At 31.2% G+C, this 25,977-nt stretch overlaps 2 protein-coding genes across 2 annotated transcripts; one reads left to right on the top strand and one right to left on the bottom strand.

Moving 5' to 3' along the window:
- Positions 1 to 4: 4 nt before the first annotated feature.
- LOC140451949 (protein ABHD8-like) lies at positions 5 to 11,417 on the top strand. Its single transcript, XM_072545934.1, has 7 exons — positions 5 to 217; positions 313 to 824; positions 955 to 1,264; positions 2,655 to 2,902; positions 3,994 to 4,167; positions 4,664 to 4,874; positions 6,636 to 11,417. Exons 2-7 carry the CDS (start codon positions 472 to 474, stop codon positions 6,747 to 6,749), a joined length of 1,410 nt encoding a protein of 469 aa, XP_072402035.1. The 5' UTR covers positions 5 to 217; positions 313 to 471; the 3' UTR covers positions 6,750 to 11,417.
- A 9,492-nt stretch (positions 11,418 to 20,909) lies between these two features.
- On the bottom strand, positions 20,910 to 23,175 carry LOC140451978 (uncharacterized). Its single transcript, XM_072545976.1, has one exon. It carries the CDS (start codon positions 22,782 to 22,784, stop codon positions 21,114 to 21,116), a length of 1,671 nt encoding a protein of 556 aa, XP_072402077.1. The 5' UTR covers positions 22,785 to 23,175; the 3' UTR covers positions 20,910 to 21,113.
- Between the last annotated feature and the right edge of the window lie 2,802 nt (positions 23,176 to 25,977).

Consider the following 25,977-nt stretch of genomic DNA (forward strand, 5'->3'; position numbering starts at 1 on the left):
CAGTAATCATTGCAACAGGTTAATTTTGTGTCAGTTTGAATTGAATGTCACAACAAATATTGAAATTATTGAATTGTCTGAAAGGAGGCGAAATATTTTTGTATAACTGTTTATGAGAAATGTAGAATACGTTATAGACATGTTACGTTCTTACAGGAACATAAAGTAGCAGTAGTTTATTTTTTGATATGAAAACATATCTAATATTACTTAAAAGGTAAGAGCTTTTGTGTTTTACCCTTATATAATAAAATTTCTTTAACCTTTTTAATTTACTGTTATAAGTATTATAATATCATCATAACTTTTTAGGTATTTATCAACTTAACCAATATTACCTTTCATATCAAACCATATAAAATGATTCATGTCTCTTTAATACAGTTAATTGTTTTAATGAGGGTATATTAATTGATTAAGTATGGGCGTTACATAGATTTATAAAATGTCAGAAAACATCGAAACGACTGGATGTGTCCCAAAAATGGTTCAATCATGGAGAACTTTAGTCACCACCTTACTACAGGACATAAAATCCATCCCTCTAATCAACAACCTCTTAGGGATTGTGAATTCATTGTAATTGATTCCAAAATTCAAATACGGGTTGTACATGTTTGTCCAGGTTTTTTAAGAAAGTCTATAATAGTTTCTCAGCCAATATTTTTTGACTCAAAAAGATGCTCTCTGTCCGAAGAGTATTGGTTTAGCAGATGGAATAAACCATTAAAAATCGGAAATTGTAACTGCTCTTTTAGGAGGTCCGTAAGATGTTCAGTAACTTCAAGTCAGCCTTTAGGGCAAAATATAGATAGCAGAAATTTGTAAGTATCACTGCAATTCCATTTTATTTAAATATACAGATATGAAGTAAAAACAGAATTTTTATACCTTATATCTCTTCGTGATAGTCATCCAGTATCACAATATAATAGTTCTTTCATATTGTTATAGGATTCCCAGTATGGATTTGCCACCTACAAAAATTAAAAACATTGCAACATTTGTTGAACGTCTTATACAAGATACATTTTTTGAAGCCTGTCATGAATATTACATGTTAAGAACAAAAGATCACCAACCAACAAATAGTGATAGTGGGAAAGTCAATTTGGGATATGAAATTACTGATGAAGATAATGTTGTTATAACACTTAGGCGCAAATTAAACAATGCTTCCAAAAATGATTTTGCAGCTAACAAGACTGAATTACGAAATAGTTTTTGTGTGAGAAAAGCATGTGTTCATAAAAAAGCTTTGCAGGTAAGATAATTCAAATAACATGTCTTATGCAGTGCATGTCTAAAGTATTCATCTATCAACATATTTTCTGAACCAAAAAACTTTTTATAAATTTCTGTAAAGTTTCAATGAAGTAATAATTAAAAATGATGATATGGCATCATTTTTAAGACAATTTTAAATGGAATAGTATGGCAACTAATACTTTTGTTGTTTTCACTCAAAATGTCATGTCAAATGCATCAAAATATTTATTTCAAATAGTATTATTGGACAATACGGTTTGTAAAAAAGTTAAGCACAAACACAAACAGTTAGCAGAGTAGAACTTTAAAAAGAACAAACAGACATTTAAAATTTTTATAATTTTTGAGAAAAATGCAAAAAAAAACTATTTTAAGCTGTACTAAATTATTTTTAATATTTTTTTTTTGAGTAAACCTAATCAAATACTGATAAGTAGTTACATTAGAGTAAAACAAGGTCATTTTTTCTTTTTATTTTTGAATAATTGTTATTTTGGTACATATCACTTAGCCCCTTTCAACAATTTCCTTGAGATATGTATAAATTTTTTTGGTTCTATGTTTCTGGATGATTAGTTCAACAGCTGCAGTCTGTTTGGCCGCATCACCAACTAAGGGACTTTTAGTCTTAACTTCAAGTTCCTCACACTGACAACATATATCTACTTGAGGTAGGCCAAACAGGTAGTTAAAGTATTAATAAAAAAATTTCAGGTAATAATCATACTTTATAGAGGAATCTGGGTGTTTTTCTTTAAAAAGCTGATGCATAAGCTTGACATTCAATTGGGCTTCTAGATATGATATAGCTAGCTAACAAGAAATGAAAATATTTTGTATACTATATTAAGGAGATGTATTCCCCTATAGTTTCTACATTCAAATTGATCACCCTTTGTATATATGAGGCAAATAATTCCAGTACACAACTCTTTTAGGACCTCTTCCTCATTCTAAGTTCTTGCTATTACTTTATGTATGTGATTGATTCACCCTCACATTTAATAAGTTCTACTGGTATACCATCATTTCATGGTAATTTATTATATTTTGAGTCTAATAGTGTACTGTTTCTTGCCCATGGACCCAATAAATATGTTCTTTCTGTATAAAGCTCTTCTACATCTTCTTCCTGATCTTATCTGTAACAGTTTATTTATACCATTTCCTCAATTTTTTCATATTCATGATTTTTTTAATCCTGGTTAATTCAAACCAATGCTCATATTCTGTATAACAAATCTGTTTGTTTCTTATGTAGTACCACACTTTTTTCTTGTTTTTGTTTTTTTATATACTGCATCCTCACTTGATAAACAATTGTAGATTGATTTTTTTGTAACAGTGCTATATTATATCTTTAATATTTCATATTTGTTTGACAGAAACCTTTGGTTATCATGTTTCATGGTATAGGCACATCAGCAGATATCTGGACAATTGTTATTAATGCAATGACCTGTAGAGGCTATGAGGTGGTGGCTCCTGATATGTTGGGACATGGCTTCAGTTCAGCTCCATTAAAGTCTAGCTATTATACATTCAATAATTTATTGCTTCAAGCTCTTACTATTTTTGACTATTATATGGCTGACAGTAAAAGGAAATGTATTTTGATTGGGCACTCATATGGGTAAGTAAATAAAAAATATACTACATATATACAAGGTTGGAACTTTAAGAACCAATACATATTTGTATACACAGACAACCAATATATTTAACTGGTGTAAAATAAATTGAAAAATAGAAAACTTTTGAGCTTGGTAAAAAACAGTGTATTTTAAATATTTATTTAAGTATCATGTACAATCATAAATTTAAGATTTTTTCACTGTCAGAATCCGAGCTACTCACATTACTGATGTCTATTATGATTGGTTGAATGTTAATGTCAACCTTATTTTTTTCTTCAATTTTTTAATAATTTCATGAATATGTCTCACACATTTTTCCCAAATTTCTGTGTTGGTTTAGTGCCTCTTTCCACATATAACAGCACTATCAGATATACTTATTTTAATTTGACTGGCAGTTTGTCCAAATTAATTCAATAGAGTTGAATTCACTAGCTTACCAAGGGACTGTTTTCACTAACGACTGAGACGCAGGGTTCACTAGCAGATGCAGTAGTAGCACTAAACAAAGTAGCAGTTGCCCACTTAGTTCCACAACAGATTTCTGATGTCAGTTTTGACCAAATATTGCAAAAGTTACCAGATCCAGATTTATGTCTAAAAGAAAGAATAATATTTTATTATTTTCCTATATCTGTACCGGTTATTAAGAAATAAGTTCATTTAAAGCTTTTTCCTGAAGTACAATATAAACACTGATATTTTTGTAAGGCATCATATAATTAATATTAATTACTTTAATTATTACAAAAGTACCAATTTTTCAAAGTATTATGTAAACCTTAAATATCGGTTATGATAATTAATTAGCAGAAGTAATGCTTTTTAGTTTTTTATATTTGATTATGACTGACTTTAGTGTCATAAAATTAGTGGCTTAAAAATACTGTCAAATTAAACTAGTCCAAAAAAAAGTTTTTGTCCATAAAAACATTCCCCTGGATGGCTAGAGCCTCCTATTACAGGTTTGCATAAACTTGTCCATAACTCAAAGATCAAGAGGAAAATGTGTGGGCTTTTTAAAGATATATATTTAATTTACTATTTAAAAAATATTCTTTTTTATCATGACATTTATTCGTTATAGGTGCAGCTTAATAACAGCCATGTACCCACATCGTGCACAGCAAATCAGCCAGCTTGTTCTAATTAGTGGAGGGGGTCCTATACCTTTAGCACCTTATGTGAAAGATGATGGCATACCACCGTTTGGGTTTGCATATACTTTGTTACATCCATTACTCTACTGTGGTGTCAAAAGGTAATAAAATACATTTATCTCGGAAACAATTTCTTTTTATATTCATGTTGGAAAAAATCAGTTTTGTTTGAAACATTTTTATATATTCTATAATTTAGCCATAATCTAAGAAAACCAGAGGATTGGTTTATGTATATATAACAGTAATAGTACATAGTATAGTAGCATTTTACCACTCAGTATCAAATATGCTATATTTTTGATTCAAAGTGTGAATCTGCTTGCTCTATTTGACCCGTATCATACTTGTTGAATCCATTGATTGTTGATCATATTTGTGTAACATATTTGAAGATTTCTTCTTAATATGTATTACATTATTTTGATTTTCTTCAAATTTGTTTTAAATCTATATTTCCTCTAGTTCAATTTTTCATTTTTTTAAAATCAATCCAGAGTTAATTATTTTTTTATTCTGACTTAATTACTCACAGCTATATGAATCATTTTACATTCTTGCCACGTTATATATAGTATACAAAAATGTATATTTTAGAAGTATTTTCTTCTCATCAAGAGGGAAACATTTCAAAGTTTGCGATGATGAGAATGGTTTACCAAGACATGTTATTGAAAATATAGCCATTGGCCAAAAGTGGTCTCAAGGAGATACAGCTTTCCATAGAAGAATTACTGCGCCCACTCTTTTAGTACATGGCTTACAAGATCCTCATGTCACGTTAGTTCAAGAGTGTGAAATGGAAAGGGTAAGTAAACTTCACAGGACTTTGTAGGTAAGTTATAACCCATACATCCAGATTTAGCCATACGGCTCACAATCTTCAATCTTCATTCACAATCCATAAACGTCATAATCCATCTGTCGTCCGCTATTGGTCTAGGGAAAATAAACATTTGAGTATTGCTGTGAAAACACAATACCCAAAGAAATTAAATGTGTGGACTGGCATTTATAACGATAATATAATTGGTCCATTTTTTATTACGGGAAATCTGAATGGACGAAAGTATCTAGATTTATTACGCAATCAGATTATTCCAGCAGTTCGAAACCTTGCGGTCAACTTTGATGATGTTTGGTTTCAACAGGATGGTTGCCCAGCACATAATGCAATCGAAGTTACAAATTATTTGGAACAAACATTTTCTGGACGATTAATTTCTACACGAGGAACAATAAAATGGCCCCCTAGATCACCAGATTTAGTACCTTTGGATTTTTATTTCTGAGGCATGCTAAAATCAAAATTATATCGGCATGAATTCGAACGAGCCACCAATTTAGCAGAATTGCAAGAAAAAATTGTTCAACTTTGTAGTCGAGTACAACCCAATCAGCTAAATGCAATGAGACTTGCTTTAATTGATAGATTTGGATTTTGTTTAGCTCAAAATGGTGGTTTGTTTGAACATTTAATTGGTTAGAGATTTTTTTAGAAATGCCTTTAATTTTAATTATTTAGAATCATTTTTTTAGTTGGTTTTTTTCTTATAAAAATAATATTTATATTTAGTTAATGTTTGTTAAGTTAATTATTGTTTTATTTCCTAGCTACGACAGCTAAAAATCTACAAAAATTACATTTAAAACTCGAATATAAGTGTTCGAGTTTTTCTTAAGGTTTACCGACGGAAAGTTGGACGAAATAATTGTATGCAAAGAACTGCAATCGCTATCAGTGTCCGATAATTACTGAATGCCGCTTCGCCGGCTTTGCACTTCGCACTGTGAAAGAAAGCGTTGCTTAAAATTTAAAATTTTACAACTCTTTAGGGGAATAATGCGTTGTTGCCACACATAAATTACTTAAATCAATGTTCTTTGTTAACTAATTGATAGAATCGATTAGAAAATAACAATTACGTGGCTACTTTATTTGAATTTTTTTGGGACAATATTAATTTTCATTCTACAATTAACTGTAGTGGATTTAAATATTATTTTAGACTCATGTATCGGACTGAAATTTTAGAAGGAAAGATGTAACAGAAATATAGCAACACTGTTTAAAAGTCATACCTACTCCATTGAGATGGTGACTGCCTCTCACTTCTATTCAAACAATTAAGTGTTATCTTTGTTCCACATACTGAATAACGTATACCGTAGTTGAAAACTTGCCGAATCGGTATATATATATATATATATATATATATATATATATATATATATATATATGTATATATATATATATACATATATATATTTATATATATACATATATATATATATATATATATATATATATATATATATATATATATATATATATATATATATATATATATATATATATATATATTACACTAAAGGGCACATCGGTAATATCTACACCTACCAACAATATCACTAATATAATATAATCGGTAAAAACCCTGTTTCAAGCAACCTTCAAAGATGCGGCAATCTTCAATGTGCTTTTTAGTGTAAAAACCCAGAATGTTGTATTATGTGTTAATTTTTTTTTGGCAATTCGTAGTTGTCTTATATTTTTTGTTTATTGCAGACAATTCCAAGAGCTTTCCTAGAACTGATTCCAAATGCTGGACATCTACCAATGATTGAAACCCCAGAGCGTTTAATTCATATGATTATTTGCTTTCTAGACATGTGGGGCTGATTCTTACAGTTGAGATTGATCGTTGTTTCTCGTATCTTTTAGAAAGATATTTTAATACTCATAATATTTTGCAGCTTAGGTTTTTTAACCGTTTGTCAAACTTCTTTAATGTACACAAAAGATTATTAGATTTTGAATTCGCTTGTAAGTGTCACTGATAATTGTGATAATTTTTTATATCACATACTTTTATACATATTGATAGACTTTATATTTTTGTATGTCTTATATAAGTATTCACCAATTTATGATGAAGATCAAAACGTTTACAAATGGCATACTATTATTTTTATATTTAGATAATTTTAAAATGTTTTCTATAAAGAAAATTTATATATCATTATCCCCAAGTATTATCTCTAGCTTTCATGACAATAAATGTAGTCAATATACATTGACGAATCAGTACAATATATTTATTAATATTACTAAGATTAGATATTCGAATCAATTAGCAAATTGTTTGTTTTGCCAAGGTGTAGCCTTACTGATTTTGTATCAAGAGGTAGAACAGTTTAAATATTTTATACAATGATGCAGTGACAAAAAGTTTTTTTCACTATTAAGTTGGCCAAAAAAGAAGTTTAAAAGACATCTTTTGACCAACTTAATATAAATTTTATTATTATTGTAGCATATAACAAATTGTTTGTCTATATTGTTTTTTGTATTTATCATATCCATGACATTTTAAAGTAGATATTGTAGATATTTTTGTACAATTGTATATCCATCACAACGGCACTGAAATAAAAGAGCAAGTAGAAAGTAGAGAGTGACTTAAGTATTCAACCTACCGTTGGTGGAAAGTAAAGTATTGCGTTCCAGAATGAATACGATGGATACCTGTTTATATTTCTGGATACCTTCAAATCTGTATGACTTGATAAACCTTTGTAGAATATAGTGAGCACTTGTATACTGAATAGAACATGTCCTGCTCCAACCTTTCTCAAAAATGTTTTATGATCGGAGCTTTTGTTTCATCTTCCATGTATAATTTTTAAAAATAGTCTCAATAAGTGACTCATCATTTTATGGTTCTATTATCATTGCACTTTTTGGCTGTAAAACTATAAACTCCGGTATTAACTATTCTCTGAGCATTTTCCACTATTATTTATCTCATTGAACATGATAGTTAATTCTTGCTTTAAAGAATTTGATGATTTTCAACTGTACTTCGTCTGGACCAGAAGCTTTTCCGTGTTTGGGGAACAGTAATGCTGCCCCAACTTCTGCTGAGAACAATTCTTTCATGTTATTTTATTTGTAGCCCGATGAAAGAACACTATGACCAAAAAAATGATAAATCAAAGATGAAAATTTGGGAATAGGTGGATGAAAGTGTCTATTATTAAAAAAAAAAGTTTACATTCCTAAGGTACATCCGTTCTGCAAAAAGGGTTGATTTTTCATATATTGTGTATTTGATAAAATAATGAAAAAAATTTTTAGAAATCGACATGACTACCTTAGAAATTTGTCAAAACAATTATTTATACCTTCAATAGTTTCCGAGATATAGCCCCTTTTGTAACTACTTATTTGGTTTAACTACTGGATGCGCGCGCACTATTTTAAAGTAACTAATTTTTTAATCAATAATTTGGGACAACAGCCAAACATAAAAATTTACGAAAAAGACATAAATTGTACAAAAAAACCTCAATTGTAATATGAATGAATTTACACAATAAATTAGAAATTATTTAATTTAGAAAAGTATGTTTAAAGATAAACACACATAGTTTTTGAGAGCAACAAATATTTATCCTCAAAAATTTTTTTTAAATTATTTAGAAACATACAATACACATCAACCACGCAGGATTATTGGTGCATATAATATTACCAAGAGGGAAGGGCCTGGCATTCTACGGCCACATCCATTCCCACGGTATAAGCGTGTGACTTTATAGATTTTCTTTTGTCTCGTTGAGGGCACTTGCAGGTCAGTTGGTCAATAGTGAAAATTTTAGAGGTTTTGAGGCGGGACGATGCGCATAGGAGTGCGCGATGACATCCCCTTCCTTTGAAGACTCTATGACTGGAAAGAAATTTATTAGTAAACATATTTATAAACAAGAATACAATTATATTTGCACAAGAAAAGGTTCATACAAGTTTATAAAAGCAAGTCTTGAAGTGTTTCAGGTCAGAGAAATCCATAAAAAGTCTGTAATAGCTTATAAAAAGGGAATAAAAGGTTTGTTAATGTTTATACACAAGACACAATACAGCACAGCAGCTTCCATCAGCAGCTCATCATCTTTGCAGGTACCGTCTTCGACGACTTCGTCCTCTAGGCCATCAGGAACCCATAGTCTTTTGCTAGCCGATTTTTTTCTTAGTAGGGGGTATGAATGCACCTACGTGCATTCGTACCATGTTTATATAAAAAAATATTGCTATTTACTTCTGATTGTTTGCAAAGGCTTCATTAATTGAAGTCTGCAGTAAGATGTGATTATCCAATGTAGACCTTCCCTTGCAAAAACCACTTTGATAGGGGTAAGGAGATTTTTTGTTTCTAAATACCATGTTAGACGAAGACTTATATATGACGGAGACTAAAATAGGTCGGTACAATGAGAGTACCCTTATTGGGTTTAATAATGGAATTAGTTATTGTCTGAGACCAGAGTTTTGAAAATTTATGTTTTAAAAAACATATGTTGAATAAATCTAACAATATTATTTTTGCTGTGAAAGGTAGGTGTTTTAAGAATATTGGTGGAATATCATCGTGTCCTGCAGATGTGCTTTTGGAGTTTGCAATGGAGAATTCTAGTTCTTGAAGAGATATAGCAGTTTTTAATGGATCTTTAGATTCTTTTTCCATGATTCTGAAAGATTCTATATTTTGTTCGTATAAAATCATTTAAATGAGAATTCCTTTTGGATTTAGATTCTAGAATGTGTATATAAGATTTATATTTAAAATTTTATAATATTGTAAGATTAAAAATTTGTATTGTGTAAAAGGTAGCAATTTTTTTTATCATATTATTTTTAAGTGCACTTTTCGAAATTCAAGCAACAATATCTTTGTTGAAAATAAATAAAAATAATATGATTAGTACTTAAAAATGTACTTTTTCAAGAACAATTTTTTCAAGAGCACCTGTTGAAAGACAAAAAAGAATGGAGCAGCTAAAGGCAGTGCTTTTTATCAGCACACAAAAATAAACAGCCCATGCTGTGATCATAGACAAGCTAGATTGCACGCTGCAATCTAAACCGTAATGTTTGATGTAACAAGTTGAGTGATTTCGAAGTGGTACTGTTTTTGCTTTCGGACCTGGATAATCGGGGTTCGATTTTTGCGCTGATTTTTTTTAGATATTAAATCTGTATATAATAATTAAGTAAAAATAATAGTTTATTTTCATTTTATTTGTTTATATATTTAAATATATCTTTTTAATTCACCATAACATTAATTGGCATAAAATTTGAGGGTTTTTTATATTATTGACTTAATAAATCAATAATTAAAGAATATTGCTTCCTTTGTGTACTTGCGCAATCATGTAGGAGTTAAAAAAGGGCTATGTCTCAGAAACTACTGAAGCTATAAAAAAATTTTGTATAGAAATGTTTAAGGTAGGCATGCCTGTAATAATTTTTTAAAATGGAGGTACTCTAGGATTGTAAATAATAAACGCTTTCAACTATGCATTCCCTAATTTTTATCCTTGATTTACTTTTTTTTGGTTTTGTCAAGATTTTGTGCTCATTGACCGGGCTATAGTTTGTTATATAGAATTATTTCTCCGGTGGAATTTTTCTTATTTCAATTTGTATGCTGTTTTTTTGTAATTATGGTTTTTGCTTCTTTGATTTGTCTTCTAATTTGATTGTTGAGATATCTATGAATATACACAAGAAGACAAGAATGGTGGTGCGTCTTTGGATGGTAAGGGAAGAGACATGAGAAATTTTTCTAGGGCGTCGAAAATGGGTGTTTATATCTTTTTTTTTATTTATTATAGCTTTAACAGAAAGATTTAGATACCAGTGGATTTTTCATGGACTTAAAATTTAAGTATCAACAACAGGTTTAAATTTCTATTTTGATCTGTTGAGTTGAAGGATGAAAGTAAGATCAACCCATTCATTGTACAGGAAACCGATCTATAAGTTGTTGATCTCACATATAATCCAGTTTAACAGAAGATAAGAAGTATCTCATTTTCTTATTCTCCGAACTATTTCCAATTTTAAACACAGTAATCTCAAAAATGAACTACCTCGTATAGAATACAAACCTTTCTTACACGTCGAATCGAGTAGCTTCAGTGGATCTTTGTTTCATCTCTGGGACCGTAAAATTTTGAGTTTTGTGTACGAATCCTTCATACTAATATTTTGTTGTTAATATTAAAAACTTAACTGATTTTATTTTAGGCATATTAGCGTAGAAAATTAATAATAACCTAGAAATATTGTAATAAAAGCAATACATAGACTTGACAGCCAAATTGAGAAGTGACATATCCTAAAATTTCACTGCTTTTTTCTGAAAGACTTATTATTATTTTTGTTAATGTGATAAAATTTGTATGTTCCGTCCTTTTTACTGTTATAATATTTATGCTGTTAATTGATAATAGTATATTTTTGTAAATTTATGTATTTATTTTAACATTAAATATATGATTAAAAGTATGGTTCTTGTTTAAATTATGGGCTTATATCACGTGGTGCTTACCAGCTTCCTAAATTAGAGAATGTATAGATAGAGATATTCTATCCCGAGCTTTCCGGTCCGATTACTCAAGATATACGAAAATGTCTAGATCAACTCAAATTACAGGAGAAAGTCGTAAATTTTACCAAAAATCTATACAAAACTGTGACGCCTGGGACTGGGACACTTTAAATAGAAGCAGGAATTAGTCAAGGAAATAATCTGAATCAGCCACTGTTCATTTTAATGGATAGAATAATCAAAAACACCAGGAAAGCTAAGAGACAATAGAAGATTCAAAAACAAAGATAAGTGAGTTACTTAAAGTACAGACAGAAGAAATAACGAAAATGAGAAAAAGTAAAAAACAAGAAAAGTAAAACAATGATTATAAATAATAAAACTGATGACGAGTCCAGTCCATTAATTCAAAAAGTTACAACTTATAAGTATAAAGTATAATATAGGATGATGAGGAAATGAAAAATATGCCAAAGAAAGCGAATAATCTATTGTATAGGTATAACGAATAGAACCATTCTCAAAAAAGAAATGGAACTCAAGACTAAAAGGAGCACTTAAAAAACATAAGTACGTAAGTAAGTTAACAATAATAGAATGACATTTGTAAGAGGATTACAGGAAAAACAATGTGGGGCAGACATAGAAATGAAGATAGAAGAATAACTTATCAATAAAGTATAATAACCGAAATAGAAATAAAGCAACAAGCTAAGAAAATAAAACAGATCAAGGAAAAAATTGGCATATAAGTATATCGCAGCGTAAAAGGTGTAGCAGACAAATCGAACTCTTTGAAATCTACAAGGAAATGCCGAGAAACCAGAATACAAGAACGGGGAGCAAAAAGAAGTAATCAGTTTTGAAGAAATGAAATACTTTGCAAAGGATCGTAAATCATGAAAAAAAGGGACTAGCAGCTAAAATAGGAAAATCTATACCGTCCTGTAATAGGTACAAGCATATGCGAATAAGAACACAGAGTACAGAAATGGTACCTTCGTCGAAATATTATTATCCGTTTATATATATATTAATATCCGTTATAAGAAAAGATATGAAAAAAAGTTATTTATAAAAATAATTTTAATATAGGCAACTTTTTTTACACTTCAAAATAATATTCAGCGATTTTAAACTTCTATCTACAAAATCTAGAATCAGGATAACAGAAACGCAAGAAGATCGTCCAATTCTGTGTCCCTGTCAGTTTCTCGTCACTACACTTTGTACACGCCATCGAGCAAAAAGACAAAAGAGGGAATGTAAAGGTAGTGGGGGCAAAAATATTGTTAGACAGGAAGTGCCATCTTGAGAGGCCAAATTAAACAAGGAAAGAGAGTCTTTCCTTGTTTAAGAAATCAAATTTAGTTGGGTTATGTTATTATTTGTCCCAACTGTCACATGAAATCTTATTTATATTGAAGTTTTTTAACAATTGTTTCACATTTTAGACTGTTATCGTTAATATTTAATTAAAATTTTCTCGTCTAAGACACATTTTGAAAACTATTTTATAGCTACTGTTAATAAGTGTCGGAAAATTCAAATTTGGCGCATTCGCATTTCCGGATATGTCCGCCATCAGAGGCCACTTTTTTGGTCGCCTTTTCATAACGATTAGATTCCCTCTTTTGTCTTTTTGCTCGATGGTACACGCCCACAAAAATGGTGGTGTGTTGACAAAATTGTAAATATCATTTTCAAATATATTTAAAACTGGAAGTCTTTTAAATAAATATATTGGTATTTTGTAATAACTATAATGTGATTTAAACATAATAAACATATTTTAAACAGTTTTTTTGTATTTTATTTAAATATTAAAATAATTTTGTATTAACTACTATTGCCACCTGTCATCAAAAAGTTAAAGTTTTGCTAAAATTATACTGCAAAGAAGGAATCTGCAATGTGCCGGTAAAGTGGCGAAGACTGTTGTTTCTCTCACAGTGTTGCCGATCTCACAAAACATTTGTAGGTTCTAACCAAAACTGTGTATTATAAATTCTATTAGAATCAGAGGTGATAAAACTCTAATATAATGAATACTAAATACTGGTGTTTATTGCTTATTTATATAATTTTTAAGTAAATAACTACTGTTTGAAATAAATTTGTTAATAAAGTTTAATGCATGTCCGGCTGTCAGAAGTAAACAACGTATACTTGTCTACAATGCAAAACAAATATACACGAAACTTTGTTGATATGTTAGCAGGTGGCGTTAGCAGTAAATAACAACAATTTATCGAATTATTTTATAATAAAATACCTATAAATTGTTCAAAATATAGTTACTACGTTATTATCATACAATAGCATTATTATTATACTTATATTTTTATATCCAACACTTCTATAGTTTTATATTTTCTTAGAAATTTGAATAGCTATGGTTGGCGTGCACAAAGTATATGACCGCCAACGCTTCAGACTTCAGATGTTCCCATTAAAAGTAAACACAACCATCTCTTCGCGTTTCTGTTATCCGAATACTAAATCGAGCAAACAGTCTTTTCGAGCCCAAAACTCCAGAAACCAGGAATGGTAAAAAATGGTGGCGAAGAGAAAAAGGGTACTAATTATCAAGAGAATATAGGAAGAGGATATGTTGAAAGACAGGAGACCAAAGCTTTATGTCCCATATCAAAAAGAAGATAAAATTGTCATTTAACAACTACAGAGTTGGATACCTAGGATGTGGAACTACTTAATGTGATTACTTATTTCTCTAATCAGCGCATCGTCTCTCCGGCTGAGGGCTGGTTACATTTTACGACTTTTTCGTCTGGGAATGTAGGGAAAATCATAATAAAAATAGAATTGCATAGATATAGTCAGTCGAATTCGCTCCATCAAAGCAAACTACATTTTATAATTTAATATAAAAGTAATTTTTTTGTACTTGAAACTTAATTTTGTATTGTTCCGAACCCGAAATCTTCCGCGGAAATTAATTGCGAGACGTTCCAAACGTAGCATTTGGCCACCGTGACAGGACTATATACGGGTGTGCTTAAAAGTGAGTTGTTTTCGCTTATTTTAGTGTAAACTTTTTTCCGGTGATAATTTTGCTTTTGTCGTAAGGCTCGGCCAAAGTTAAACTTTTTAAGCGAAAAATGGAATCAGAAAAAAAACGCAGAACGGCGATTCGCAGTGCATTTACAAAAGTTGCTATATAATGTTTTTGGACAGTTTGTTAGCTGAACCGGTGGACAGTCGACCCTGGTAGAATATTAGCGTACAGTAGGAACTTTTACAAGTAAAGTACAATGAGCTTTATGAAGTGGAAAGTGCAGTACTTGAAAGTGTATTCGAAGAAGCTTCCGAAGAAGTTAATCAGTGAGATGGAGGCCAAGGATAAATACAGTGCAAGGTACCTTGAAGTTAAGTACAAATATGATGACAGACCAGGTTCAGTAAGTTCAGAGTCATCAAGTGTAAAAGGTAAGCGCAAATTTAAATTACCTCCAATCGAGTTCAAGAAATGTAATGGAGACGAAAAATTGGCTTCTCTTTTGGTCACAGTTCAAAGTAGTGCATGATGATCCAACAATTGATTTGACGTATAAGATAGCTTATTTGAGACAAGTCAATGTATAGAATAGTAAGTCTAGACGGTTAGTGGATAGTTTTCCTGCAGTAGCCGACAATTACTCAAAAATTACTCTAGGTTTGCAGTCTAGGTTTGGCAGAGAGGATCTGCAGATTGAAGTTTACATTAGAGAGCTCTTTAATTTTAGGTCGAGTTTCCAGTAGTTATTGTAATATTTCTGCCCTTTATGATATGATTGAGAGTCAACTTCGTTCACTTGAGACCTTAGGCATAACTGCTGACAAGTTTGGGACGATATTGTATCCTCTTATTGAGTCATGTTTGCGAGAAGATATGATTCGACTATGGCATAGATCTTCACAATTTTTAAGGCCTTATGTTTCCGTGTCCATGGAAAATATCGGAGAAACTGCAGAATTTACAACAAATGAAGTTCAAAATGAACAAAAATTGATTTGGCTACGGAAGGTTTTGGTTTACCGACTGAAAATAAATATAAATTCAATAGCTTTGTTGCCACGAAAAATGTAAAACGTAAGCAAGGAACTGATCAGCCCTTAGCGCTGCTGGGTTAATAAATTATGAGGTTTACAGGTGTATATTTTGCGAAGGGAGGCATGACAGTACAAAATACAAAAATTTACTATGGAACAGAGACGTCGTCGAACATTGTTAGAAAAGAAAGCCTGTTTTCGATGTCTAATAGTAGGACATTCTTCTAAAAAGTGTAGAGGACGTTTGAACTGTATATTATGTTGTAAATCACATGCTGTTTTATGTGTCCTAATTTGCTTATTAATAAAATTGATACATCGACCTAAGTAGTACCCGTTCGGAAGAAAATAGAATTGAGAATCAGACGCTTGCTAATTTTAACAATATACAGGTTTTTTTACAAACTCTGCATTTACACACGGTACTAAACAAGTAAGGGCACTTATTGACACTGGATCGCAGAGAACATATATTTTACAGAGTACCGCGCAAGAAATGGGTTTTTCTGCTAAGTGGACGGAAAATATTGTACATGCATTATTTGGCGCTAGAAGAAGCAATTCTGAACAACGACATAAATTGTACGAGGTAACTACGAGTGGAGGAACCTACGCTTGTTCATTTAATGCCTTAGATCAACCAAAAATTTGTGCAGATGTCTCTTTGGAGATGATATGTAGGCAACTTGTATACAGGGAGGAAATATTAGTTATAATGTGGTCTTGTAGCAGTTGAAACTTTGTTAGGTTGGACTCTTATGGGCAAGGTGCCGGCAGTTGTTTCTAATTTTAGTGCAAGTATGATTACATTTTCGCTGCGAGCTTAATGTTGTTGGGATAACCGACTGTTCAGAAAAATTGACACGAGAGGTGGCGGCCAAAGATGCTAAGAATTCTTTCTATGAGACTGTCCGATGGGACAGCGAAGGCAGGTATGAGTTTATGTTAACTTGGTTGAATGAGCATCCTTTAATTTCAGATAATTTAGTTGTAGCTAGGAGAAGGTTAGAAAATATTTTAAATAAGTTGTAAAGGTCTAATTCACTCACAGGCCCGTTATTAAAAATAATAGTGAAACCACAAAAATTAGGCCAGTCTTTGACGCATTATCTCATAAACAGGGTCGTCCATCTTTGAATCAGTGTTTGGAGGTAGGACATAATCTTATTGTACAGACAACAAAAGGTAAGAGTTGTGTCGGATATTCAACAGCTTTTCTTCAAATTTTTTACATTCAAAGGACAGAGATTTTTTGAGGTTCCTATGGGTGAACGATGAAGGAAAGGGATTTGTGTTTCGACACAAGATGTTTGTTTTTGGAGTCAATTGTAGTACATTTCTTCTAAGTGCTACTATGGAATTTCATTTAACAAAGGCGCTGGAGAGAAATGTTGTAATAATAATCTGTACTCTAAAAACACAATTGAAAAGCTTATGACTGGGTTTTATGTGGATAATTGTGTGACCAGTGTTACTGATGAAAATGAGTTGAGAGTATTTGTATCAGAAGCAATCGCCCTTGTACAGGAAGCTAAGATGAAATTAAAAAAATGGAAGACCTCTGGTAATACATAAATAGTTATCCTTGTTCTTGGTATTCTCTGATCTTTCCATCTTGATGGAAACTTTTCAAGAAATGGAATGGAAAGGTCCCATAACTAAGAGACTGATACCTTCTATAGCTCAGAGTATATTTGACCCTGTTGGTTTTACCTGTCCAGTATCTCTATTCTCCAAACTGTTGCTACAGAAATTTTGGGAGAAGCGCCAGAGATGTGATACTCTAGTCGAGAATGATATGGCTGAGAAATTTTGTAAATGGGTTACTCATCTTCCTGAACTGTCGAGTATTGAGATTTCACGCTGGATTCAGGCTGGACCCATACAAGCTGATCATTGGAGCTTGCACAAAATTTCAGATGCAATTAAGAAAGCTTATGCGGCTGTAGTATTTTTAAGAGTTGTTCGGAATAATGACGTCTCAATTTTCCTTGTAGCAGCTAAGAGTCGTGTGGCTCCTTTGAAGAAGATTATTTTCTATACCCAGATTGGGACTGTCGGCAGCCACTATTGGTACTAGACTTTATCAGTCGTTTGGGATGTCGTTTTAGTGGGCAATGACAACATCAAGCGTCTTCAGTGGCCTTTAGGAAAAGTTATTGAACTTATACCTGGTAGAGTTGCCCAGGTACGGTTAGTTGGTCTGGCAACTGCACAAGGCCAACTTCTGAGATCATTACAAAGGCCTTACCCGGTGGGAGTCGATAAGGCAGTTATTACTGGCGAGAATGTCCAAGGTAATACTCCACCCTGTGGAAATGAGGCGGTTCCAGAGGGGTTAACTCAAGAGAACGTTTGTCGACTCCAGTTTAAGGAAGAACCAAGTGAAAAGAGTGCGGGAGTGATAAAAATCAGAGCACCCGGCTTAAATGAAAGATATACGCGATGTGGACGGGTGGTAAAAACTTCTTTAAGATTCAAGTGGTATTTTCTTGACTTGTAATTTTTCGTGACTGTATTTTTTGAGAAATTATGTCAAATGGGAGACTGTCGACTATTTAAGGTGTTTACATAAAAAATTCTCTAATCAGCGCATCGTCTCTGCAGTTGAGGGCTGGTATGAGGCAATTCAATTTTATAAATTTTTCGTCTGGGAATGTAAATAGTATCAAAATAATAAAATTAGAATTGCATAAATATAGTCAGTCGAATTTGTACCACCAAAGCAAACTATATCGAAATAAAACTTTAAAGCCACGCTTGTGTAATTTAATACAAAAGTAATGTTTGTACTTGGAATTTAATTTTGTATTATTCCAAACCCGGAGTCTTTCCCGGAAAGTAACTGCGAGACGTTCCAAACGAAACATAGGATGTAGGCACTGTCGAGAATACTAAGAGAGAGACTAAATAAATTTGCAGATGATAAGCTAGGCGAATATCAAACCGATTTTAGAGATATCTAATGGATCGGATTTTTAGACTAAAATAAATCCAAGACCACTTGATATGAACGTAACATAATGTCCATGCGTTTTTCATATATGTTAAGCAAGCGTAGGTACATACTTATGAAACACTGAGAGCCAAGTCAAAATAAAAAAAAATGTATTGTTGTTTCAAATTGGGACCATTTCTAAATAATTGATTAAAACGTCAAAAATGAGTTATTAAATCTTTCAAAAAAGTCGTCCCCAGAAGTTTTTAAGTACTTTTTTTTCAATAAAGTTAAAAAAAAAGACTTCTTTTTAGACTCTAAATAAACTTTTATATAGTAATTTGTTTAACCCTTTCAGTCATGAGTTTTTGTTTGTAAAAATAAAAATTTTAAACCAGGAGGTTTAAGTATATGATTTTTTTTAAAGATTTATACACAAAAAATTTTGCCTATGGAACCAATTTTTTTCAAAAAAAATTAATATTCGTTAAAACGACCATGGTGACTCAACGGTCGCGCATGTAAAATAATATAATTAAAAACATATTTAATTAAAATCAAAATAAACAAAACAATTGCGTCCACGGACAACGCATAAATGAATTTTGCATTTACTACAACTAATGTGTGTCTTTTTCAGACAGGTTTCATTTTTACACCATTAACCTTGCTTGCTCTGGTCAAGTGATCTACACCATCAAAACGAACTTATCTTAATGTTCTTTGCTGTATCTTCAATTTTTTGGTGATTGGTGGCTAACTCTAGCTGTACTTGCTGCATATATGTTCTTACTTTTGAGATATTGAAGAAGATTGTAACTCGAAAAACAGTTATCATAATAAAGTTTTACATAATCTTTTACATGGCTTTTTGTATGAAAATATGTGTTAACATGCGGTATTTATCAACAAAACTAAGCTATTTGTAACAACCGTGACAATATGATTAATACAATGTACAGATAAGATAATCGTTTAGAGTTTCACGGTGATTCAATGAATTAATTATCACTACAGCTGTTTCGGCAGAGATTGTATGCATAACAAAAATAGCTTACTTGAGAAAGGCACCTTGCCGAAACAGCTGCAGTGATAATTAATTATAATAAAAATTTGGGGAAATGTTGAAAACAAAAGCTTTCAGTGTTTTATTACTTGATTTTATAATTAATTCTGTTTTTCTAATTTTTCATCAATTTAAAAAAAATTTGTTTTTAGGACCATTTTTTTGACTGTGATACCTCTTTAACTTGAATAACTTTTCAACGGCTTTTGGACGTTATGAGTGATGTTAGAAAATTAGATGGACCAATCAACAAAAATGACATATGGAGATCCAGATAAAACTATGAACTGTACAAAGAATCACCCACCTTAGAATTCACTCGCTTGCCTAGACTTCGATAGTTTGGTCACATAGTGAGGATGGATAACAGATTACCAAGAAGAGCTCTAGATAGTAGAATGTATGGTAGAAGACAAAAAGGGAAGGCACCGAATATATAAGAAGGCGATAATCAGAAAGCTTGATGGGTGTTAGAATTTGCAAACAATGGCCCATGTTGGAGGCAGAAATTACAGAAGTCTAAGACTCAACTTGGGCTTAGCGCTTTTGAAACAACTTTTTTGTCTTAGACTTCATCATAAATCAGCCCTGATTTGTCCACATTTCTTGAACATAGGCCTCCTCCTCAAGATATTTCGATCTATTTCTGTTCTGTGCCTCTAGTTCTTGGATAATTTCACACATGTATGAACCATCTCAACCTTTGGTTGTCACTTCACTTTTCTTCATTTTAATGGTTTAGAAAGAATAATAATTACTACTTACCACACATATGTTAGTATAATTGGTGATCACTGAGAATGTATAGGACATACCACACTCAGAAAAATGTTGTCGTAAGTTTCAAAAATGGAGATTTTGACTATAGGAATCATTCTTCATTATTTTTTCTATTCAAACTTAGTAAAATACTGTGGAATGTTTCATATTGACAGTGTTTTGATGCAATTCTTCTGGGGATGCAATATGTAGCATTGGCTCAGATAAAATTATTTTTTTAGTTATCTATATCTTAGTTTTTTCCCTCATTTAGAATTTCTGTTTAACCACTTCAGTGATATTTGATAGTTGTTATAATTGGTTTTTGCACAATTAGATTCTGTCTCTTTTTGTGATGCCATATTATTGTGTTGAATTCTAAAGAAGTCTTTTAGTTTGTTTTTGTTTATTTATGATGAAATATGCATCCAAAGCTCTGTTTCAACAATGACCTCATATACTACATGAGGTCAAAAAATGTCTTCCACATCTGAAATTATTTGTGATAGGTACATCTTTACAATACTAATATATCTGTATGACATTTCTATAGGTAAATATTTTGAGAAGTTCACATTGATTTACAAATGTGAAGGTACATGCACAATGAATAAAACAAATTTATTATGCATCAGTAATGATCTTACTTTATTAATTCATTATGAATTATTTCTGTGTTTTAATAATTACGAGTCACCTTTGACTCATATTATCATTTAGAGGTCAGATTTTGTAAAATTTAAAAATCTTTTGATCAATTGTTAAAACAAAAATAATTAGAAATGAAAATAAAACAAAAAGAAATACATAAAAGGATACAATTAAAAAAAGTTATACATAAAAATCTTGTTTATCAATTGTTAAAACTGCATATGTACCAAATGCATATTCAATGTCTAACAAATTTGAGTGTATTGGATAAGTCACCATAGACTCAATATATTTATTATTGTCACAGTTTTCTTTTAACCTAGCTACATTCCACACCTTAACTACTCCCTCTAATGTTCCAGCACAAATTTCACTGCCAGTTTTATTCCAAACAACTTTCACAATATGAAATTCTTTACACCTTAGTTCTGCAATTATTTTTGAAGTTAGCACTTCAAATATTTTAATGTTCTTATCTTCACTTGCACTGGCTAGAAGTTTACCACAGGGACCAAAGGTTAGATGATTAATAGTGCCCTTACTTGCATGCATAAGTCTCACACAGACAGCTTTATTTACACACCAAAGTCTTATATTTTTATCAGCTGAACCCGTAGCCAAATACAAACAATTTGGATGAAACGTAACACAAGTAACACTTTGACTGTGGCCACAGTAGACTCGCAGTTGTTTTCCAGTGCTAATATCCCAAAGTCTTGCAGTAGTATCTCCACTACCTGTGGCTACGTATGTTCCATTATTACTAATTTTCACACAGTATACTGGATTTACATGGCCTAGACATTTCTTTACTAATCTAAAATCTGTTAGATCATATATACACAAAGTGTTATCTGCAGATGTTGTTACCAATGTTGAATTATCCCTAGAAATATCTACAGCACATATATAGTTAGAATGATGAGTGAATGTGATCTGATTTGTACTATCGAGATTTAAAATGGAATCAAAGGAATGTATAGGCATTATACGTAACACATTGCTTTCTCCAAAAATAACTACTCCACTTTGTCGTTTTATTATGCCACATGAAACTTGATAATTATTATTAGATATGCTTAATTTACAAATTGGTGGAGGTAGCTTATTCAGTTCCTTCATAACATTAAACATTTTTTGACATTTATTCTCCTTAGGCTTCTCAGATAAATACATGGTTCTTTCTTCAAGCTTTGTTGGACAAACTACAACTTGAAAATCAAAATATGTGTGTAATACTTGAACAAAAACTATATGGCAATTGTCATATACAAACTTCTTTAAACTTTTGAAAGACTCTGGACTCAACTTTATCACTATCCTATTTTTTTTAAACTTCTCCTTAAACTTGGATACTTCTGCATCCTTAGGCCTAAATTCTCCATTACATAATATAAGTTCTTTTATGGTATTGTCACATTTATTTTCATTTATGGAAGGAAAATGACACTTAAAGAACGTGGCTGCTTTATCTGTATGTTCAAAACGCAGGAACTCTGTGAAAATATGACAAAATAATGGTGCTATAATATACTCTATGTCATGAAACCTATTCTTAAACTTGGTTTGTTCTCTTAACCACATAAGAAGTTTTGTAAAATTTTGATCTATTATTACTGGATCAATAACTGATGAATCACAAATAGGTAGAATTGAATTAGATCTTCCTATGGCAGTGTGAATTGATGAATATATTCTTTGTTGTTGTCTTGTAGCTAAAAAAGTGACGGGAGCATTATAATTTCTTCTTTGCAGATATGAACAAACAGCCATTTTCATTTCCCGTTTACGTCTGGTTTCTTCCATTTTTGCTTTGAAATTAAAAGAGAAAACATAATTGTTAGCATTCATTTCTATAAAATTGATGTTTAAATAACAGTAAATTTATCTGTATTTTGTTGATGGTGCATGTTACTTTGTTAGGTTAGGAATTGTTTTGATTTGAAAGCAAAAATAACCTCCAAAATAACTTTCTGAGTAAGCACTATAATTACTCAGATGCAAAACAATAATAAAAAAAAAAACGATTATTTTGTGTTGAATTTTAATATATCTATGTATTTAAGAACACAATTTTAAAATCCAATTAAGGAATCCAACCCATTTCAACAATTCATTTGATCGTATATTAGACCACCAGTAATACAGACCTACTTTTTATATCTTCAAATTTCCAGCTATGTATATAATATAAAAATATTATTATTTTTCCTCAGTGGACTTTAGTAATCTAATATTAAAATGTTTTAATTATTTAATTTCATAGTGTCATCTGTTTTTTGTTGGTGGTAAGGAATAATGATGAAGCATTTCTACGTGAACGGTCTTTTATGTTGTTTTTTTTTTTTAAGATTGTAAACTCGTTTTTGGTTGACGTTCCCTTATTTGTCATTATGAAAATATAAATGTCTAATTTGCACCAATAGGTACCAAGAATCTCTAGAAAGTAAATCATCTATTAGGTATTTATCTCTGTATCTACTCCGACTTTGAGTTTCTCGATATCTAAAGTGTAGACAGTTTATTAAATTATGTATATCAAAAATCCATGTAGATTTAATAAATTTAGGTCGCTTATTTTTTTCTCCACTTGTAAGGTTAACATTTTTAAAAAATCCACAAGGAAAATAAATTCCTGCAGCTGGCTTTATACCATGTATCACAAAAAGAGGTGTTTTTGGTGGCTCAGGCATGTTAACCTGCTTTTTAACCTGATGATGGAATTATTATTCCGAAAACGTTTGTTTTTTTGATGTAGCCCATTTAAGGGTTTTTTAAATATAACTACATACAAAGATTTAAACCTCTTTTTGTTAACATTTTTATTTTTCGATAAAGTATTAAATCATTGAAAATCGAGTGCATTTGTTGTTTTAATAATATAATTTCAAGGGGGACACCCTTTACATATTTTATGTATGTTTGCTTATAAGTTTATGTAAATACAGTCTTCTTTATGTAATTGAATTATGGATAAGACATTGATAAACTTTACTAGTATGACGATATCAGGAAAGATGACAGAGAGTTCGCGGTTGCAAGCGTGTTTGAAATAATTTAAAGCTGATAAAATCAACACTTTGTACATAAAATCAAAATAGGTTTGTTTATTGAAGAAGAATTTATAATTCTATTAAGAAATTTACATAATTTGGTATAAACCATTATACCCAACATAATAAAAATTAATAAACAGATCCGTACTAGGAATTTATGAATTTTATTTAATAACATTTTTATAAATTACAAACTATTTTTAATAAATTATCTTTCGAGTTTGGTCCATGTACATTTTGAGCAATCCATTAAAATTACACAGGTTAATAATAATATCACTATTATTATATTAATTAGAAAAGAAATAAGTATAAGTGTAAAGCGTGTAAAGACGGGTGACAAGTAGGTTATTAGTCACCAATAAAAAGAAAATATGTTACCAACATACAAAAAATAATTATAGTACCTACTGAATTGTACAGCAACAGTTTATTCAGCGCATTGACCATAATATTTCAAGTAGGTAATCAAGTAAGCTTGGCACTCTAGTCTAATATAACTATAAACTTAAGAAAATCGTGTCTCTACGCTACTTTTTAATGGGAAAGTTCTACCTTCCCCAAAATTGTTCTTGGGTCAGTATTGTCTCTGATATGCACAACGGATCTACCCTTATCCCAAGATATAACTACATCCATATAATATGCGTTGACTGATAACGATTCACAGCTGCCCTAACATCATACGCTTTCCAGTTATTGCAAAACTCAAATTGCTGGTAAATCTCAAAAATATTCATAATTATTGATTAAAAAAAAAATGGAGGCTGACCAAAGGAGACCAACTCTGCTCAGGTTACTTTCACTAATCGTAGACAAAGGTGTCTACCTATATTATATTTAAATGGGTAATACTCAATAGCAAGAAAAAAAATATGTTTTCTCGAGTGCAAGTTCAAAATGAAAACAATTGAGTCTCCAACTAAGTACCTTAAATTGTATTTAAGTATTGAACTGTGGAGGACTGCGTCAAGGTATAATATCGATATACCAGAAAAATACCAATCTATAGTTCTTAGAGTTAGGTGGTATTAGTCATATAACAGTGGGCGTTGGTCTTATAATTCTCTAATGCTTGTCGTTAAGATCAATATTGTAAAGAAGAAGATTACTATTTCAGTCAAGCATTTGCCCAGAAACTCAGAGAGCATTCTAACATTTTGGACACTAATTTAATGACGTCAAGAGACAGACACCATCGCTTACTCGAATTATTTTGAACGAGAGAGTACTGAAAAGGAACACTTTAGTACGTTGCTTAATGTAGAAAGTAAAGCTGAAGGTAGAGATGATATAGAATAGTAACTATAGCAGGAAAAAACTGAGTTGCCAACTTTGGAAGAAATAAATAAAAGAAGAAAAAGCAATTTAGTCTCTAGACAGAACTAAGTCACCTCGAGCAGACAACCAGAAAATTTTTAAAATTAGAAAAAAACAAAGTTGGGGAAACTACTGCGAAAGCCTTAACTCCCACAGTCCAATCAGCGACGTCTGGAAGAAAGTAGATCGCTACAAAAACCGCAGTCCAATAAACTCCCGATAAACTGTGAAGCTGCATGGATAGAAGATTTCCACTTCAAAATTTCACCTCCTTAGGTACCGAATCAAATAAACGAAGCTGCAGTCACCATTTCCAGAGAATACTCCAATCTAGAAAAACCATTTGAATTGTGGGAATTAAATCATGGACTCAAACAAAATAATAGTTCGTGTCCAGGAATGGACTGTGAATGAATGAATGAATTCTTAACAAATGGCAAAATGAGAATTTAATTGCAAAAACATGGAGGGACTATATTGTATTGCCTATAAAGAAGCCAGGAAAGCCAGATAACAACGTTGACAGACCTAAATCTTTAAGTTCTTGTATACTAAAAACTCTAGAGAGATTAATCAAAAATCGATTTGAATACTAGCTTGAATCCGAAGATATCCTTCCCAAATCTCAATATGGCTTCCGATATTCCAGGTCTACACAAGATGCTCAC

The sequence above is a fragment of the Diabrotica undecimpunctata genome, chromosome 10, assembly GCF_040954645.1.
Source record: "Diabrotica undecimpunctata isolate CICGRU chromosome 10, icDiaUnde3, whole genome shotgun sequence".
In the NCBI taxonomy this organism is placed as follows: Eukaryota; Metazoa; Arthropoda; class Insecta; order Coleoptera; family Chrysomelidae; genus Diabrotica; species Diabrotica undecimpunctata.